At 39.1% G+C, this 21007-nt stretch overlaps 1 protein-coding gene across 1 annotated transcript in view; it reads left to right on the forward strand.

Annotated features, from left to right (window-relative positions):
• DCDC2 (doublecortin domain containing 2) overlaps positions 1 to 16754 on the forward strand; it is a 155664-nt gene extending 138910 nt beyond the window's left edge. Inside the window, exons 9-10 of the mRNA XM_090271738.1 lie at positions 12633 to 12938; positions 15770 to 16754. Of these exons, the coding sequence (XP_090127864.1) occupies positions 12633 to 12938; positions 15770 to 15874 (411 nt within the window). The 3' untranslated portion in view covers positions 15875 to 16754. The remainder of the gene's footprint in view (positions 1 to 12632; positions 12939 to 15769) is intronic.
• Positions 16755 to 21007: the final 4253 nt, after the last annotated feature.

Here is a 21007-nt window from a genome sequence, read left to right on the forward strand (position 1 = left end):
AAGCAGCAGCATGTCTGCTTTCTTACTAGCCCAGGCCGCATGGCTGAATCATCCCCATGAACTGCACAGCTGCTTGCTGCTTTTCCCTTCTCATGGCACACCAGCTTCACTGCAAACTACATAGCTGCAAATGCGGCGGTGGACCGAGCACTACCTCGAGCTGTACGCAACGAAGAACACCGTAACAGACACTGCTCTTTACGCCATCCCAGACCTACCAGTCATGGAGGAGCTAGACACCCCACCTACTGCGGCAGAGCTCGGCAAAGCCATCGACCGCCTCACTTGCGGGAAAGCACCAGGAAGCGACGGAATCCCTCCAGAAATCCTAAAGAGCGGGAAACCAGTCCTGCTACAGCCGCTCCACCATCTACTCTGTCTCTGCTGGAAGGAGGGTTACATCCCCCAGGATATGAGAGACGCCAACATTATCACCATGTACAAGAACAAAGGAGACCGCAGCGACTGCAACAACTACCGGGGCATCTCTCTCCTCAGCGTCGTCGGCAAAGTATTCGCCCGGGTCGCTCTTGCCCGCCTGCAGACCCTTGCTTCCCGCGTCCACCCAGAGTCCCAGTGTGGCTTCAGAGCTGGCCGATCAACAGTGGACATGATCTTCTCCCTACGCCAGCTGCAGGAGAAGTGTCACGAGCAGCATAAACCACTCTACCTCGCCTTTATCGACCTCACGAAGGCGTTTGATCTGGTCAGTCGAAGCGGACTCTTCAGCTTGCTACGGAAGATTGGCTGTCCACCACATCTGCTTGCTGTGGTCATGTCCTTTCACGACAACATGCACAGCACGGTGTCCTACAACGGCGCAACCTCTGAGGCCTTCCCAGTCAGCAGCGGAGTAAAGCAGGGCTGCGTCCTCGTGCCTACGCTGTTCGGAATCTTCTTCTCCATGCTCCTCCAATACGCCTTTAAGGACTGCAGCGAGGGTGTCTTCATTCACACCAGATCCGATGGCAAGCTCTACAACCTGGCCCGTCTACGAGCCAAGACCAAAGTCAAAGAGGTGCTCATCCGTGAGATGCTCTTCGCCGACGACGCAGCTTTGACATCACACTCCGAAGAGGGACTCCAGCAGCTAGTCACTTGCCTTTCCCACGCATGCAAGGAGTTCGGACTAGCCATCAGCCTGACGAAGACGAATGTTATGGCTCAAGGCACGGGGACTCCCCTATGCATCACCATCGACGGATACACCCTGGAGGTTGTCAACGACTTCACTTACCTCGGGTCCACCATCTCGAGCTCTCTGTCAGTCGACTTGGAGGTCAACCGGAGAATCGCCAGGGCAGCCACAGTTATGGCCAGACTGAACCGGCGAGCGTGGAACAATTCCAGCCTCACTGAGAAAACCAGACTGCGCATCTACCAAGCCTGCGTACTCAGCACTCTCCTCTATGGCAGCGAGACGTGGACCACCTACGCAAGGCACGAAAGGAAACTCAACAGCTTCCACATGAGGTGCCTGCGACGCGTCCTGCATGTCACCTGGCAGGATAAGGTCCCCAACACCGAGGTGCTGAAGCGAGCCAATATGAGCAGTTTGCATGCAGTTCTTAGCGAGAGACGCCTCAGGTGGCTCGGCCATGTCAAAAGAATGGATGCAGGCCGTATCCCCAAAGACCTCCTCTACGGCGAGCTAGCAGAAGGCAAGAGGATGACAGGGCGCCCAAAACTGCGGTTCAAAGACATCTGCAAAAAGGACATGACACAATGCTCCATCAATCTCAACACATGGGAAGTTCAAGCAGACGACCGCCTAGCCTGGAGGCTCGCGGTCAGGCAAGGTACGTCACGCGCGGAGGCTGCGCGCAACGAGGAGGCGGTCCAGAAAAGATCGAGGCGGAAGCAGCGTCAGCAGCAGCAACAACAGCCATCTGCCTTCACCTGTAACAAGTGCGGCAGGGATTGTCACTCCCGAATCGGACTGCACAGCCATTCTCGGCGGTGCAGATAGACTCTCAGGAAGCTACGCCATCGTCTCTCGAGATGGACGGCTGCCGACGACGACGACGACGACGACATAGCTGCTACATCGTGGCTCTCTCTCTTACACACCAGACCTCATGGTGGGCTGGTGGGGCCTCTCTCCCTGCAGTCTTTCAAACTGTGTGGCCCATTGTGACAAATGGCTGCCACCTTTCTTTCTGCCTGGCTCCTTTCCTATGGGTCTCCCCTTCAAGAAAGGCTTGGCTATCTCCTTGCTGTTGATATGCAAAGTATCTTAAACAGTATCATCTGCCCTTTCACCCCTAGCTACCAGCCTGCCATAGATACGCGAAGTACTTTAAAAACTGCACTGTCTCCCTCCCTCACCCCCAAAACCATGGGCTGTGGGGACTTTGGGGGACCCCTGTTACAACCTGACAGGTGTGATGAGGGAGCCAGGAGGGCTTACTGAAGAAGGTAAGGTACATCTAACCGAGGGGAAGGAGAGCCTTCTGGGTGCAGGGGGAGTGGCCAGGATGCTGCTTTTCAGCTTCTTCCACAGAGGACACGCCCTCACCCTGCCTCTCCCCACAGCATGGCTATCAAGGAAAGTAGGGCTGGGTTTGGCCTTCCTGCTCTGCCCCATTCAGCTAGCCCTCTAACCTTTATGAGGAACCTGACTTCCCTAGACTGTGCCAAAGGGCTTTTTAAGGAAATGGTGGGGAGAGAAGACACAGGGAAAGGGAGGAAAGAATATGCATATCAATGTGCACATGGAAGGGAGAGAGAAGATAATGGTAAGTGTTCGAAGGCCTGCCATAACAAAATACCACAGCCTAGGTGGCTTAAACAGTGGAAATTTATTTCCTCATAGTTCTGGAAGCTAGAGTCTGAGATGAAGATGCCATCAAAGTGCGTTTCTTCTAAGATCTCTTTCCCTGGCTTCCAGATGGCATCTTCTTCCTATGTCTTCACATTGTCTTTACTCTGTACACATCTGTGTTCTAATCTCCTTTTCTTACAAGAACATCAGACAGATTAGATTAGAGCCCATTCGAATGACCTCATTTTTAACCAGATTACCTCTTTGAAGTCACATTCTGAGGTACTTTACTGGGAGTTAGGGCTTCAACATATAAATTTTGAGGGGTCACAGTTCAGGCCTAAACAATGAGAAAAAGGGTTTATCTCTGATTTGATGCTGCCTAATAAGTCAAAAAATAATGTCCATGGAACAAAGTCAGTTTTTTATGTCTGTAAGAAAGATGATCAGCAATTAGTACAAAAGCGAGAAGCAGAGACTTGGAACCCAGCTCAACCCAGCCAGTCCCTCTGCCTCATCAGTCTATTCATCATGTGTTAGGGGTGGAGCTTTCTCGGTGACTGGTTTCCGTGATGACCAGATTATAAACTACCAGGACCACTGTCTTTCAAGTGGAACTTTTGTTTATTTTAGTTTTAGGACATAAATGAAAGATATTATCAGCCACTGGTCGTATACCCCTTGGCAAGCTGCTTAACTTTTCTTGGCTCAGATTCCCACTCTGTACAGTGGCGATCATCATGTCTGCCTGCTACTTGGGCAGGTATAAGGAGAAAATACATGTGAAAGGGCTTTTGGAAACATGTTCTGCTGCCTAAATGTCTGTCATTATTATACCCCGGACTGGTTGCTGCCAACCTGCCATTCCAATCAAAGACCGTTGTATGTCACTTAAGTCTGTATACTAATTTATGTAAATCACCCTTGTTTGGTGTCTCTTTCTAGCACATTTGTATTCCTTTTAATAGTAGATATCAGTTCAGAGAGGAAAAAAAGCTATTGGATGTTAAATTTGTTGTGAAAGTGCATGCTAGGGAACTCAGAAACCAATAAGGAATAAACGTAAGTAAGACCAGTGATGATTAGTTCTGGTGATAGTTTATGTGAATCACACATAACAGTCTAATGGACCAGAAGTTGAACATCAGCATCCATTTTAACTGTGTTAATGAATAAGGGCAAGATAGTTGTTCAGTGTCTTGATATCATTTTTTGGTCTATTTTCATGAAATTTAGAAGGGATAGTACAATTGGCTCACTAGTTTACAATTTCATTAGTGCAAATACTGTATTATAATATTTTATCAGACAACCTTTCAACTCCTTCTATTCAATAGCAAGAAAAATGGAGTGACAACAATAATAAATATATATATGAGTATACATAGCTTGTTCAGTTTACAATGGTCTTCTATGTGCATGGTCTCATTTGGGCCTTACTACAGCCCTGTGAGGTCATTATTATTATCTTCAGATTCCAAAGGGGGCTCTGAGACCAAGTGAGGTGAATTCTCTGGCCCGAAGCTGTACCATAACCACCAGACCATAGGTGCCTCATCCTGCACCGTATAAATTTTGCATTACCAATTGATATCCCCATTGCAGAAAACCTCATAAGACATAAATCTTACCCAGAAATTCCCCACTGCCCAGTGATTTTCCTCAGGCATGAACACAGTCTCTTGGGATCACATGAGAACTGGCTTCTGCAGGGAAGAGAGGCAAAGTCATGTGTGGGAGCTCTGTTTCTCTTGACTGTAGAAGTATAGCCACTGGAGACCACAATTTTTGTTGAGTTAGATCTGACACTTGTTTTTGACTAACTTTTGGCATCTGAATCCAAAAATGATCCCAGTTTTTCTCTATCACATCAACTTTTTAAGGTGCAGGATACCCTCCCTTTGCCCCCAAAATCATACAAAATGTACATACATAGGAAAATAAAGAAAAAAGTTACCTGAATATATTGTTTATTTAGAGTGATTTTATTCATATAAAGGCTATATATTGTTACTTTAAGTCAAATTGTGTACAAGTAGTAAAGTTCTGCTGCCAAATATGCATATTAAGGTATTTTATCTTTTCAAATGACAGGCTAGAAAATGCCAAAATGAGATACTTGAAACAGTCTCCTTCAGTTGGCAAAGATTTAGCAAATTGCTTCATAAGACCCATTTTTATGTGCAGAGGTGGGAATATAATATTCTTTCTGTCAACAAGTGGCTCATGTAGAATGTTTGGATCACCAGGTTTGAGGTCAGATTTTGGAGGCCAGTTTGACCCAATGCTTCTCATAAGCTCTGCTGTCCCACATACACAGAGAACAGGGATACTTGGTGTATCTGCGTTGCTGAGCAAGAAAGAAGTAGACCATTTTAAGGTCAACACAGATGATCCAATTGTGCTTGTGATATTGCAACAGATCAATGACTCTCTTTATGTCTTCATATTCTTCATGACAACAAACTGAATGGTCAATTGGGACTGCACCAAATGAATTGCCATTGTGGAAGAGGACACATTTCAAGTTCCACTTTGAGCTATTGATGAACAGTCACCATTCAATTGCATTATAGATTGGAATTCCCAATTCCTCCACTAAATCATGTATGTTATAGCAATACTCAAAGGCACCATCACTTCAAAAATACTGCAGAAATGCACTTTCTCTTGATCAAAAGTAGGATACCTTCACTCATTTTTCAAGCAAGTTTTTCTCATGCAGTCTTGATGCTAGGAGTTCTGAAGCCTTTTTGGATAGTCCCAAATCTCATGCCAAATCATTCAACTCATGCTGATCAAATCCCTTAAGAACTGAGTCATCTTCGATTTCAAAATCATCATTGCTGTCACTTAGTTCTTCACCATACTCCTGTTTTTCAAATGAAAACTGGCACTGGGATTTCAGCTGAATGAGACACTGGGTGTATAGCTAATGGTAGACTAGGATACTCTATTTTACATTTATTTTTTCTTGTTATATCCTGACGTTTTCACTATACAAAAGTAACAGTTACTTGAATGATCTCTGGGCTCTCGCCAAACCATAGGTATACCAAATGGCAATTTATCATGTGTTCTTTTTGTCCATATCCGTAAACTCTTGACACACTGCTTGCACACCTTGTGAGGGGCCCAAGACTTATCTTGATCACCAAGTTTTACTTTAAAATATTCAAAATAGGCTTGCCTGACAAATGCAATGATGTTTGTCCTTTGACTGGGAATGATGAAACTGCCACAGATAGAACAAAAAGAATCAGGGTTGTTTAGGCACTAACGGCGAGAAATGGCAGAGGCAGACATGATCTGAAGGACAGGAAATAAGTATATATGTAAATAAAAAAATAAATTCTCCTATCCCCTGTATACAGACAAGAACTCAGACTACACTTCAGAATATGACTCACTATACAGAGTGGCACACAACCTCTCACCACACTGTCTCATGTGTAACTGAATAGCCTAGACAAGTATGAACCTGTCGCTGGTCTCCAAGGTCATCCCTCACCCCTCCCCACTCAAGGGAGGTTTGCTCTCAGCCAATAAGAGAGCAGTAGTGCTTCCCTTGATCCAGGCTCGATCCAGCCTAGAGTGGTTGCATTAAGATAAGCTGTAGAGAAAAATTTGATGTGATAGAAGAAAACTAACTGTAGTTTTGAAATCAACATGCCTGTTTAAGTCTAAAACAGCTGAAAAATCGAACTCAATGGGAATTATGTTAAAAATTGTTCCTTTCTGTTGTCAGTGCAATTGGATGCCGGAAAAGGGTTTTTCCTTCTTGTTTCTCTTCCTCCTTCTTCACTCCCTCAAATTGAATTTGTAATTTCTTACTCTTACCTTTTCCTTTGGTACCCCTGCTACTTTCTCTATATCAATTGTTAACATTATCAGAATATATGTAAGATCCTTTGAGATGGGGTGGAACCTGGGCTGCTGTGCACGTGACATCCCTTGTTGAAGAACTAACACTGGTGTCTGTCCAGCTGTGACTGTCACTACTTTGCTAGGCAATCAGGCAGGGTCAGCTGAATGGGAAGAGGTTGAGAACTACTTGGGAATTTTGAAGAAATTAAATAGGAAGATTTTTGGGGGGAGGATGAAGGGTAGTGGGAACCCATTATTAAAATAGAATGTGGCAATTTAAATAAATATTTTTCTAGCACTTTCTATATATCAGTTCTAAGTAAACTGATATTCTCAGATGTCTTTGTTAGTTTAATCAATCAGCTTTCTCATTTACTCAACACCACCATTGACCTACTCTGAAAAATCACACAAATATTTTTTGAAGGAAGCTTTTTATGCACTGCCAAGAGTCAGATTGCAGGGTAAAGCAGTGAAATAACCTGAGGTTGGTTCCTAAGTTAAGGGGCACGTTCTTTGGGTGCCTGAGTAGACACAGGGACATGGCCAGATAGATAAGTACCTGATGGTCAAAAGTTTGGATATATAGCTTTTTGAAAAAAATTAAAGTAACATTCTCATAATATAAAATAAATTATTTATCATTTTTAAATATACGATTATGTGGCATTTAGTGCACTCACAATGTTGTGCAACTATTACCTCTATCTAGTACCAGGACGTTTCATCACCCAAAAGGAAACCAGCAGTCGCTCCCCATTCTTCCCTCTCTCCTCTCCCCTCTCCCCAAACCAGGCAACCACTAATCTCCTTTTTGTCTTTATAGATTTACCTATTCTGAATGTTTTACATAAATTAAATCATACAATATGTGACTTTCTGTGTCTGACTGTGCATATAGCTCTAATTTGGCTCATGGCCAGGCTCTGAGGACAGAGCTGTTCTTGCTATGAGATGAGAGAAGCATAGTTTTGCTGGTGGCCTGCAAAGAATCCTGTTCCCCTGAGTGAATTCTCCTTTGTGAGGGTCCCACTGCCAGGGCTGGGTGACAGTTCTGGGTTGTGGGAGGGGTTCTGGGTTCCTCTTCTTTAGTTTTTCTATAGCAAGAAAAGGAAGGAAGGGGATTGAGGATGTGTGCAACTCATTCACTTTGCCTCTTGTATTTCTCTTTATCCTAAGGAATAGCTCCCTTCCACCATGGACACCCACCCTCTTGTAGAGGGAGGGCTCTTTTCCTTCTTTGCAGGCCCTCACCATGGTATAGATTTTATCTATGTGTGTGTGCATGGATCTAAAAACCAGTGTTCCTTCTGGGGATGATTTGATTGATGTATACACTGAAAACATCTTTAATAATTTAATGCCTACTTCAAAGGAGATTACACCAAAAAAGCACATTGCTTTTCATTTATTCATTACAGATCTGTCACAGCAGCATTTTTTTTTTTTTGCCCTGAATTGTGGTATCGTAGTAATAATAAATTTTGTTTTACACTTGGTATATTTTAAAGGATTATAAGCCTTTTAAATAATGTTACTGTCTTATTTAAATTGATCAAATTGGTATTTCAGCACCATAATCTTGCATCTCTTAAAGCAGAGCTAACCAGATGTGGATTCATTTGATGACTACTGCAATAGTTGTGCTGGGAAAAGTCTAATAGAAATAATGGGATGAAAGCATAATCCTGCTTGTTAGTGATGGTGGTGACAATAATAGCGAAGAGAACAGAGCCTGAATTTGGGGCTTGGTATCTCCTTCCCCTTAGAAAGGGATTAGGGCATTCACTAGCCCTTTGCATTAAAAGGAGAAAAAAAGTATATGTATTTGGGTATTGGGAATGAAGAGATGGGTAAGATAGGAAATACAAAACTAAAAACCAGCACACAGTAATTTGGCAACTTACAAGTATAAATCCAGATGTCAAGAAAGAGAAACAGACTTTTCTCCATTTAGACAGGAGATAGTCACCTTCCCAGACTTTAGCAAGCCTTTGTAATATATTCCCAGAGAGTCAAGGAACATATCCAGATTTTTAAATGATTACAGCAGATTTTGAGGGTTTTTCCTGTTTTTATTTTTAAATATTTTATTAAGAAAATAGAACTTCCCTTCTCATAGTTGGTATCAGGCTTGGATTTGTTGTGTATTGTTTTTTTAATTTTGTTCTGAAATTAAAAGTATGCAAAATAAAGAAGATGCAGTTTTTAAAAAAATAAAGAAAAGAAAATAGAACTTCTCTTTAAATCAAAACCAGAAGTTGCTCTGAATAGGGAAGTTTAGGCACAGCAAGGATTATAACAATTTTAGGAGAGTGATCTACAGTTATCCAATTCTCAGAGGTAATTTATAAAGAAATCTTATTGGCTATTAGTGCTCTAGTATTTCTGCTACTTTTTTTTTGCAGGTGTCATATTTCTGGCCATTGAAAGTACACTTGAGTGGGCAAAAGTAGCATCATCTTATGTGATTTAAGGGAGGACCCACAACTTTGGAGGAGGATTGCCTCAGGGTCAAATCCTAGCCCTACTTGTTCACCCATGTGTGATGTTGGAAGTGTTGAGTGATTCTGTATGTTCCTTACGTGTGAAGTGGGTATTAGAAGCATACATTTACTGTGAAGGTTACATGAAATGATGAGCACGGAGCATTACCTTTGGCACAGACAGGTGACAGATGTGCTTCTTGTCTGTTCTTTTCAACCACAAACACCATTTGTACCAAGTTTTGCAAGCCTCAGTGACCAGACATGTGAGAGCTGGCAGCAGGTGGCCACACCCCACCTTGGATGTCCCTTTTCTAACATGTGCTCTTGTGCTTCTCTCCTTGTGCCCTGTTCTAACACAATCATTGCTGCACTGCTCTTAGCTCTTTGTTGTCCCTGATGTTTTGTTTGTCTCCAAATGCCCAGCATCTGGAGTTCTGCTTATCACAAACCAGCCCTCTGGGTCCGTTTGCTCAAGTCATGGTGACTGAGAGCCCCCCAGATGCCTGTTAGGGTCCCATGGTGAGTATCTTCCTAACTCCCTCAGAGCCACCAAAAAGGGAACTTGCTATCTCTGGGCCTTTTCCCAGCCTCCTGTAACATGTTAGTGGAGAGCCACCTGTAGTATGTCACTGACTTGGCTTCTCACTCCACTCTCTCCCATCTGGAGTCCTCTCCCTGACTTAGTGTCTTATTGAGGAAGCTCTCTGACTTCCTGGTGCTGTTTTGTTTCCTGCCCCCTAGGCCGTTGCTCCCTGGGGATGTTTGACCCAGGATAATACCTCAGTTCTGTTTTTATAATGGCAGTGCCCACCCTTTTCTTCCAGACTCTCCTCTGCTCCTCACTTAAAGCGTGTCTGCCTCAGACTTTGTCATGTCTGTTCCTATAAAGGGCAGGACATGGGTGTAGAAATGGGAATATACTGTTTTCTTTTTCCTTTACTTTTTATTGTATTTTTTCTATTACCATTCATCCCTCTCAAACACCACCCCTTGCAATCACCACCCTGTTGTCCATGTTCTTGAGTCTGTTTTTGCTCTTTCCTGGGTCCTTCCACCTCTTAACCCCCACTCCCTTCAATAGTTATCCGGCTCTCTATCTATGAGTCTGTCTCTATTTTGCTGGTTTGTTCAGTTTGTTCATTAGATTCCACATATGAAGGAAATCATATGGTATTTGTCTTCCTCTGACTGGCTTATTTCACTTAGCATAATGTTATCTAGATCCATCTGTGCTGTTGCAAAAGGTAAAATTTTCTGCGTTTTAATGGCCAAGTAATATTTTGTTGTTAAATGTTCCATAGTTGTTTTAGCCACTCATCTACTGATGGACACTTGGACTGCTTCCTTATCTTGGTGATTGTAAATAACGCTGCAGTGAACATAGGGATGCTTCTGTTCTTTCAAATTAGTGTTTTGGGTTCCTTCAGATATATTCCCAGAGGTGGGATCACTGAGTCAAAAAGCAGTTCTATTTTTAATTTTTTGAGGTGTCTCCATACTGCTTTCCACAGTGGCTGCACCAGCCTGCATTCCCACCAACAGTGAAAAACCATTCCCCTTTCTCCACATCCTCACCAGCACTTGTTTGTTGATTTATTGATGATATCTCATTGTGGTTTTAATTTTTATTTCTCTGCTGATTAATGATGTTCAGCATCTTTTCATATGTCTACTGGCCATCTGAGGAACAGGCTGTTTTCAATTATGGAACTTGGAGATTTTTCTCATCTTCATTCATTTAGGTCTTAGGCATAAAACCCAGAAATCCTTAGCAAGCACTGTGGGTTACATTTCTTGAATCCTTTGCCTTTCAGCACCATCTGGCAGACCTACTTCCCTTCCAACTTAGTTTCTGCCCAGCATTTGGCCTTCCCAATGGCCTGACCCTGGACAGCACACTTAGGCACTGCCGGGGCCCTACCTGCACTGTTCAACATTAAGCATCTGAATGAAAATTTGAAAGATGCAGCCTCACTGGACTATTGGTTAATCTGCATGATGACAAGCTCTGTGTTTTTTGGAATATCTTAAAAACAAGTATTTTTCCTTTCATTTAAAAAAGTGCATCTTTGATATCATGTAATCAAATTTGAGACTTTATTTTTTGTCAGAATATAGGAATTCATGTTTCAACTCTTTCTTCTTCAAAACAACGCGTGGAATTTTATCCTGACCTGTGAGTCTATTTCTCTTCATTTACGTCCTTCTTTACTTCTAAAATTCAAAGCTTATGTTAACTCGTTATGTAAACTGTTAAGACTGTTAACAGTCTCATAACAAGTACTTGGTCAATGAGAAGAGAATGGACTTCCAGAGAAGAAGGGAGGTCCAGGTTAATTGTGTTTCAAACCCTCATTTCACAGATGCCAGAGGATTAAGCAACCTGTCCAACATCAGACAGCTAGAAAGAGGCAGATCTGTGGTACTAACATTCTATGTTTTTTCTACCTAGCCTAAAAAAACACTATTATTTCATTGGGGCAATCAAGAAATATAATAGCTCCAGGAAAGATGTATCATAACAAATAGGAAGGGATTTTAATTGTGTGTGTGTATGTGTTTAGGGTTTGTGATGTGCTAGGCACTGTATATAAAATTTCATCTGATCCCCATGGAAGTTTTATTGTATTTCCGTTTTATTAGTGGGAATCTGAAACTCACAGAAGTTAGGCAAAACCATTAAGTGTGTGGCTGGGACAGGACCCTCAGTCTTTCTCTCTCCAAAGCCTTGGCTCTAGAATTCAGCCTCTGGGGTCTCTTTTAAAGCAGGCTTACATGTATCCAAATAACAGTAAAAAATGCCTAATTGTACTTTTCAAAATACTTGAGCATGTATTATTTTTATAAAAAAGACTAATAGTTTCTTGGTGTCATATCTGCATAACAATCAGTTTTGGCATTTGGAGGTGTACTGTTGACTTCCTTGAGCATTGTGTAGAAAGCTGTCTACGTCTGGTATTAGAGAACCTGGTGGGCTCACTTCCTGGTGCCATCACCATCACCCTTTTTGTATTTACACATGTAGGTACACATCAGGCACTAGTGGTGAGGGTGGTATTCTCTCCACTAAAGTATTTCTTACCTCCTCCTCCGGGCCAGACACCCTGCTAGATGTCAGCGAGGGCCCCGCAGGGTAGTTTCCTCTGCTGTGGGGATTAAGAGCATTGGTTGTGGAGTCACATGCTTAGTTTTAATTCTGGTTCTTTCATTTATAAACAGTGGGATCTTGAATTAGATATTTGACCTATTTGTACCTTAATTTTCTCACCTGCGAAATAGGAATAAATACCAGCCTCACAGGATCATTGTGGGGATTAAATGAGAAAATACTTTTGCAGGGTGGTGCTCAGCAGGCACTCAGTAAAGGTTGACACAGTCCATATGGTATAAAGTATTAAGCAAATGTGCGAAAGTTTTCCCTGACTGTAACAATAAGTATTACATTATTATAACATGAAGAAAACAACTGTTACTCTTCTTACTGTTACTCATTATTCCTTTTGATCCATCAGAGGTCAGCAGAAATAGTAGATGAGGAAGAAGATGGAGAGAAAGAAAGCAAGGATGCAGAAAAGAAAGAAGATTTTTCAGGAACAAATGTTGAAGTTGAAGAGGAAGGAAGTGGGGAGGCCATGGCTGCCTCTGAGCAGGCCGAGGAGATGCTGGGGCACCAGGAGGAGCAGGGAGGTTCTGCTCATGTCAGTAGAGGCACTGATGAAGAAAATGGTGAGGAACTGGATCAGGTCAATAACGAGCATCAAGAGGCAGCGGATGAGGAAATAAAGTTTCAAGGAGCACCTGGCAATGAACAAGAGGAGGTATTTCTATTGCCTTTGCTCACTTGTGTGAGTGCATGAATGTGTGTGTGTGTGTGTGTGTGTGTGTGTGTATGCCTGGGAAGTTATTCAAGCACTTAGGACTTGCACTGAAACCACTTGTTGAGTGGGGGACAATCCAATACCATTACTTGAGTATATTACTTCAGTAAGTCAATCATCTATCTGACAGTTTATATGTCCATCTTTCTTGTAATCCATCTATCCATCCATTTCCTACCTTATTCCTCAAAAAAATTTACAGAGGCTACTAAGGACATATTATAACAAAAGAGAGACATATAAGTAAAAGTACAAGTGAGTTAAGACCAGGGAAGTTATAAAGCAGCAAAGAATATCAAGACCAGTGAGACACAGACGTGATTTAAAGAACATAGTCTCTGTTATGAGGGACTTCTTTGCTCTTTGGAAATGTAAAACTTCAGTTTATTTAGTCCACTTTAAATGGATTAACTTAAGTGCACAATATTCCAGGCATTTAATAATATATAGTACTATCCATTCTGCAGCCAGGGGAAGAAATACATGTTGAAGCCTCCTTCCCTGCCTATTTTCCCACCATGGCCCTAGAGCAGCATATTCTCAAGTCCTGACATTCTTCCACAGGATAGACAACATTCGATATGATAGCTTAAGTTAGATGCTGATGATGAGCAGGCTAAAGTTGAGTCTCCTAGTATAAGAGACCAGTGTACCCCACAGCATTCTCATGATCTGCTTGTGCCCTTCCTTCCTGTCTATCCATCAACTCAAGGCTGTAACCTCTGATGTGGGCCTTGATCTGTTCATCCCTGAAAACCCCATGTGATGAATGGGGTCTTCTTGATTCTTTTTTAGTGATTCATCTGTTTTATCTTTCTTAGGGATACCAAGTTTAGTAATGGTAAAAATGTTTTTGTGGCCAGATTTCAGTAACCAGTACAAGTTATCTATAATCCACTGTATGGCTTATACAAAAACACTCTCTTAATATCTAAATCAAAACACTCAATGTGTCTCATCTTTTCTCATCATGAGGTAAACAGAGTCCAATTCTGTAAGAAATTTCCCATATATAGTTCTACATGGTTATTAAAATTTAGCTAATTCTGAAGTTGTTTGTAGCTAAACTGAAAAAGAATTCAGTCAATTACATGATTTCCTTTATCTCCATAGGGAAACAAAATTAATTTCCCAAGGAAGGCAAAAGAAAAAAATGTTTCTTAAGGGAAGCAAAATCTCTTGTGTGGGGATTCATATAGGAAACACATTAATGTAGCATGACTTCAGTGTCATGAAGCTCTTTGTTATTGTAGTGGCCTTTAAGGAATGTTTACGTCATAAAATCAAAGTATAAATTCTATGTGGAACCTAGACAGTAGAATCCAATTATGTATTTTTTTTTCCAGTGGTTTAGCTTCATTTAATGTTATAACCCAAATAGTTTTTATAGAAACAAATAGATTGCCTGTCCTTCCATTCCATAAATTTAACTTTTCAAAACAGGCCTTTCATAGGAACTGGGTATCAGTCAAGATCAAGATTATAGAATTTGAAGTATAGGTGTTAATGGTATGTATTGAGGGAAAATCTAAATTCTTGGGAACCAAATGAACAAGTGCCTGATATGTGACTAATTAGGGATTTTAAGGACTATACAGATGCCTAAGACAGAGAAGTTACCCACAAGAGATTCAGTCTTATTTGACCCATCTCTCTTATAATGATACTGTATTTTGTTTTCATTCTACTTGTATTAGTATAGGTACACTTTAAGCATACCAATTATATGAAAAACCAGATTTATATGAATTATTAATTATACATTAATAATTAACTTTTTCAAAAGGATTCTTTACTTATAAAATGACTGAAACTTTAGTTTACTGTATAACATTTTATTCTGTGTAACATTTTATTCCATGTTAACAGTTTTTAGTAAAAGTATGATATGATTCTAGGAAAACAGGAAATACATGACAAATACACAATAATCGCCTGACATTTACTGAGCTTGTACTGTGTTCAAGATGTTTTTTGAGACACTTCAAAAGATAATGTGAAATGAGAAATAGTTCTGTAATCTTTGTTTTTTTAGAGCGTAAATCATAGCCTGGAGGGGAGAGGGACCTGGAGCTAGTCCTGTTCTCCCCACTCGAGTGGGCACTGTGAGAGCTGTGGACCCTCCAGGATTCCATGGAGCCATTTGAGAGCCACCTAATTCTAACCTCAACCCCTTGGTTTTCAGTCTTGTGCGGAAAGACAAATGATAAATGAGTTGATACCATTAGTAACATATGAGGTGTCCAAGTGGCGAGGAAGAAGGCTACCTCTGTGTTTTCATATCCTGTTCTGCTCTTATCTACTTGATACTTTGTGCTACTTGGTGCCATGTTCACAAAGAATTTCTGAATTCTAGTAGAAAACTAACAGAAGAACAGTTAGTATGGGACTGGATTAATGTGACATGAGGGGAGAATTGCCACATTTTTCTCTTCCCTTTTCTCTGAAAATGCTAAAATGAAAAATATAAATATGTTGAAAAGGAAATAAGGAAAAAAAGATCACGAAAAAAGAAAGCCTGGAGCGCAAAAAATAACTCTGTGCCCTTAAAGCACAGAACGGATTCCTTCCAGAAAGGACTTCTGTACAGCAGTGTTGAGACTGACTTGTCCACTGAGTGATGACACAGTTAAAAACAAAGAACCCAAGGGACTATTCTTAACTGAATATTTATATGGTTAAATGGAATACTGAGTAATTATTTTCTTGTAAGTTTTATTACCTTTGTAACTAAAGAGCTAAATATCTTTGTTTGATCTGTTTTCCTCCAGGCTGATTTAGACCCTCGAAGACCACCAAGGCCAGAAGTAAAAATCACTAGTCCACAGGAAAATGATGACAATGAACAAAGCAAGGACTATGCTGTCGTAGGGTAGATGATTTTAAAAGGAGAGTATATTGATTATAAGAAACATGAAGGGTTATAATACTTGAATAATAAGTATAGTTATTGCTAAACTAAACATAACATGGCAATATGGTTGAAAACTACTTTCTGAATTTTAAAATTAGAGACCTAATAGAAAGACCAGACAGCTTTAAATAGCTACTAAAGGAGAGTGACTTTTATTATGGGATGTGTTTTTTAAAGTCACTTAGAAAAATGAGAGCGGTAGAGGAAAATGTGAACTGGAAGACAGTCGGGCACTTGTTTTTGTAAAGGATGAAGCAAATGGGATCACTCCCGCTGCACGCTTCCTTGTATAGTTAGAAGTGAAGCTATTAGATGGCGGCCGATGCTAATGCACTTATCTAAGGAGGCATAGAATTTTAAATGATAATAGGAAAATATGTATTATTTTAAAAGAAATAACCCTTGAATAAACAAATTATAATTTAGTTTCAGAGATAATTTGAAGAGGGCAATAGATTGAAATGTTTCCATGACTTGCTGACATTCTGTTCTTTCTTCCTCCTTAACCGAAACCCACCTTAAAAGAATTAAAAACACTGCAAGGTGTTCATTTTGGGAGGAGGAAGTATTCATTTAGTGTATTAGTGATTAATACTGTCATGTTCCTCTCTAAAGTGCTTCAGGTTTTAATCCTTGTGGCTTTTATGACACATACTCAGGACAGAATTTTAAAGGAATAGCCAATTATATTACTGAGCCTGGCTGGATGGTTTTCAAATTTCTGGTATCCTATGGATTTTCACTTACTCAGGCTACCTTTACCAATAATATACCTCTCTATTTCCTCATGTTGGGAAACTCAATATTGGCTGTTCCAAAGACTGAATTTGCTCCTTTTTTTTTTTTTTATGAAAGGAAAATGTAGCCTTATGACGCATTTGTCATGCTCAATTTCACTTGCTTTTTGCCTTATTTCTATTCGAGGACTGCCTGGTTACATTTTGTCCCTAAGGGTATCAGCAAAAATTTATCTTCAAGCCAGTTATATTTAGACTTTGTATCATATTTCTTTCTATATAATTAGAAATTATCTGATAGAAATTGTTGAAAAAAAGTTTAAAATTGGCATAATGAAACCAGTTCCAAATTATTAGTTTTTGTGTACTGATTAACTCACAATTGCCTTGTTAGTTATATTTGGGGGAAAACATAATTATATTAGTTTTTTTAATTCTCAAGAGATAATGCAGTTCTTCCTTAAATATAGAATTAATATATTTTTCATATTAAAAATATTTTTGTTATGTAGAAATTATAAATTTGAAATTTAAACTGCTGGTGTTTTCATAGAATTAATCATTAATCATAAGTTTAAAATATTATTTCCCTTCTGAGTTTTATAAGCAACCATTTGGAATCAGAGTAGTTATATAAAATACTTAGTAACACTATAGAAAATGGATGTATTTTTCCTAACAGCTATTTTAATATTTTTTCACAAATAGGAAGTATAAGCAGAGACTATAATGTAACAGTATTAGAAAAAGATAATGATATAAAAGTATATTAATCTGGGAGGTTGAATTATAAATGGGTTGCTATATTTCTAGTTTAAAAACTATATTGTACTGTCTACTAGTAGGCTTATTTTTGAATGGGACAATAAAAGCACCATAGACTGACTACAAGCAACAATCTTGTGTTGCTAGGGAAATAGACTACCTGGTTTTTTAATGTTAAATTCCCATACTGGGCCTGGGGTTAATGATTTTAAATCATTTATAAAAATAAAGGATTAAACATAAGAAATTATAACTAAATTATCAAAGTAATTTTTTGCTCTTCTTTAATGAGATTTTCTCCCTCTTTTCCTTCTTTTAATAAAGATATTCTGTGTCTCATTTTTCTCCTTTTCTTCATCATACTATAAGGCTTAGGTTTTCAGGAGCTTTTCAGAGTCATATTAATGGAAAGCAGTCTTACTTTACATTGAAAACAAAGTTTTGTATTTCAAATATATTTCAAGAAGGTGATAGGCCACAACTGTGATCTAACTTGAGAGGATGAACAACTAACCACTTAAAAAAAACAAGAATAAAATATGTTATCTAACCAAGGAAGAAACCTTTCACTGAGAATGAAAATTATGGACATCATTTTGGAGATGACTTTAACACAAATAATGAAAGTTAATTCACCTCACAGAGGTGGAAATTTTCTCTGTGGGAGTGGTAGCCTCTGTGGCAGAGTAGGCCCACAAACTGGGACTCACTGACAGAACTGAGATCATTCGTGAGTGAGCAATGGAGATTTGGTTAGGCTCCGGGTAGTGTTTTACAGGGTGTGGGTGCTATGAAAAACTCGTGTAGCTTTTATGTGGTAACAATGGAATGCTTTAAGGTGTTAGTTTTTTATGATAGCTTTCATAGTTTTAATTTTATGGAACTCTTTTCAATCTTAATTTGGTTTTATGACATTTGTAAACAAGTGGTTTATTAGTTGAATTGAAACATCAGGAGTTTTGCAGATCAATAAAAGATTTTAACTGAAGTCATTTTCATGCTAAGGATGTTTTACTTGTTTTAAGATCTGTTAAAATAGCTATTGAGAGTTCATGGACTTCTAGATGTAAAACATGATACTATGACCATAATGCAACTTTTTTCTATGACCATAGGGTGACATTTCAGTTGTGTTTTGGGGGAATATTAGAATGCCAGGCTCATAGAAAGATTATGATATTCCATGCATTCTGTTTTATTCTGAGTGTTAATTCCTGCTGTGTCTGTCAAGACAGAACTAGCCTATATATGTGCGTGAGGCTCGGAGTCAGCCAGCTACCTCTGTAGGCTCATGGCTGTGAAGACATACTAGTGTAAAATTATTCATACTGACTCTTCCAACTTATAGCTCATAAATCAACATCCTCAAAAATCTCAGTTAATAACCTACCTTTTTCAGAAAAGATGAAGTTAATTCAGCCAGGAAACATTTGTTTACTTAGAATTGTGGCTACAGAACACTAGGAGGGCATCTTTATCTTGTTCACCGACCTTCCTACAGAATTAGCTCTATATTTCCATTTTTTTTGCTCAGTACATAGCAGAAACAAAATTTCAGAAAGTAGAATAGGTTAATTGCTAAACAGAAAGCATCATATCTGAACTGGTGCCAATCTGAATAGAAATAGACTATATAAATATACACATATACAGAGCAAATACTTACACAGATGCACTCACACACTTTAAAATATTGAAAAAGTCTTCTCGTTAATGTAATAAGACTGTTTTGAAAGAAGTAATGCATAAAAACACATGGAGAGGAAATGCTAAGAAATGATGTATATCATGGTGCCTTAAGACTTGTTTCCCAAAAACTTTAAGAAATTTAAATTTCTTCTCAAAATAAGAAAGCTATCAGCATTTTAATGAAAATTTTATTCTAGGGCGGTGGGAATAGAATATTTCATACCAACACAGGCTTGGTCAGAAGGTTATTACTGCTTGTGAATTTGAGTGTGTGATTTACACGAATGCTCTGTATAGAAGACTCTGCTAACAAGCAGCCAGTTTCACTACAAATAGGATAAAACTAATCCGCTTGCTATCTAATGCTGGAGTTCAATGCAGCAGCTTTGTAGCCTCCTTGGGTGAATGTAATGTCCTAGACTGGACCCATTTTTTAAATGTTAGTCTGTCATTCTAATGCTATCAGCACATGCATTCTGGTTATTAAATATTGTTTTTGTAAATATTATAAGATTTTTGCTTCTCAGAAAATGCCCTGGTATACAGAAGGATCTGAATTTTGTTCTCATCACATGAAATTAGGGTATTTTCTACCATGAAGTCTAAGTGACTTGGATGGAGAATGAAAGTGTGTCCTTACAAGTTGATAAGGAAGAAAGATACTATTTATGAAAAGGCATACCATCCTGAAGGATACGGGGAATTAGGAAAGAATTTTAAAATATTTGGATAACCATAAAGCATCTGTAAAATCAGGAGGTAACTAACAGAGCTAGTTCCATTGACTTAAGCCAAAACAATTTAGTTTAAATTCATGAATGGTATCAAATGGATTCTCTGTAGTTGCACCAGCTTAAACCACATGGTATAATTGAGTGAGTTATTGTCATAAATGCAATAGCATATGAGAAGAGAGAATGACTGTAGTTAATTTTAGACATTTAGAGAAAATATTTTCTGTGTTTTTGCTTTGATGGTTTTCTTGTGCCTTAAATCTTTAATATGTACAATGATAATGGATGATTATCAATGTCGTAAGTGAAAATGAAGTTGAGTTCATCATTTTTATGTGATTTATATTTAGAACTTCTCTTTGGAAGGAAAATTATTTAGATTAAATTTTGAAAATTTAGTCTTTTACTTCTTTATCAGTGCTTACTCTAAATCATGAAAGTTCACTGTATGCTATAAATAAATAGATCTGTGTTTTTATAATTAAAATGTGTCTGGATAGTTTATTGTTTGTTTATGATGTTGTGTTGCTAATAGCTGACCTATTCTTTGCATGATGTTTTCAAACACAATAGAAACTTTTTGGTTTAAACCATGTAGAAATTTAGCACATTAAAAGATTCTTCTGTTTTTTTACTTGGCATGGATATTAAATTTCATTATATAAAGAAAACAGTTTTTATATCTATATATGCTTGTTTAGTTGGCAAAAATTTTAGGTGTATTTTTAAAAAATCATTGTTTTTTTTCTTTTATGAAATGGAATTAGAGAAATACAGGTACAGAAATTTTGTTAAGCTAAAGATATATTTAGAAGCAAAAAATAAATTACATGCATTACATATTCACAGTTTTACAAAAAGATTGGCTAAAATTATGCTTCCATTTGTGGGATACATGCTGCTTTCATTCTAAGTTAATTCATTCTGAATTAAAGTAGTTATTTTTTTCCTTCATGTTTGAGAACCAAAAGCCATTAAGCACAAATGTTTGCCTTCTTGATGTGTAATAACAAAATAAATGTGATTCAGGGACCCTAAATGAAGAGAAGACAGTACTGTACCTCCTGTGCAGTTGGCCCTTGTGTCTTTGTTATTCTGTAAGAGTGAAAAGCAAAGCTCCACAGCAAAGAAGGCATCTAGGTTGTCAATGTCAAATCTCTTTAGACTACT

Source organism: Furipterus horrens, unplaced genomic scaffold (genome assembly GCF_987537825.1).
Source record: "Furipterus horrens unplaced genomic scaffold, mFurHor1.1.pri manual_scaffold_3, whole genome shotgun sequence".
NCBI lineage: Eukaryota > Metazoa > Chordata > Mammalia > Chiroptera > Furipteridae > Furipterus > Furipterus horrens.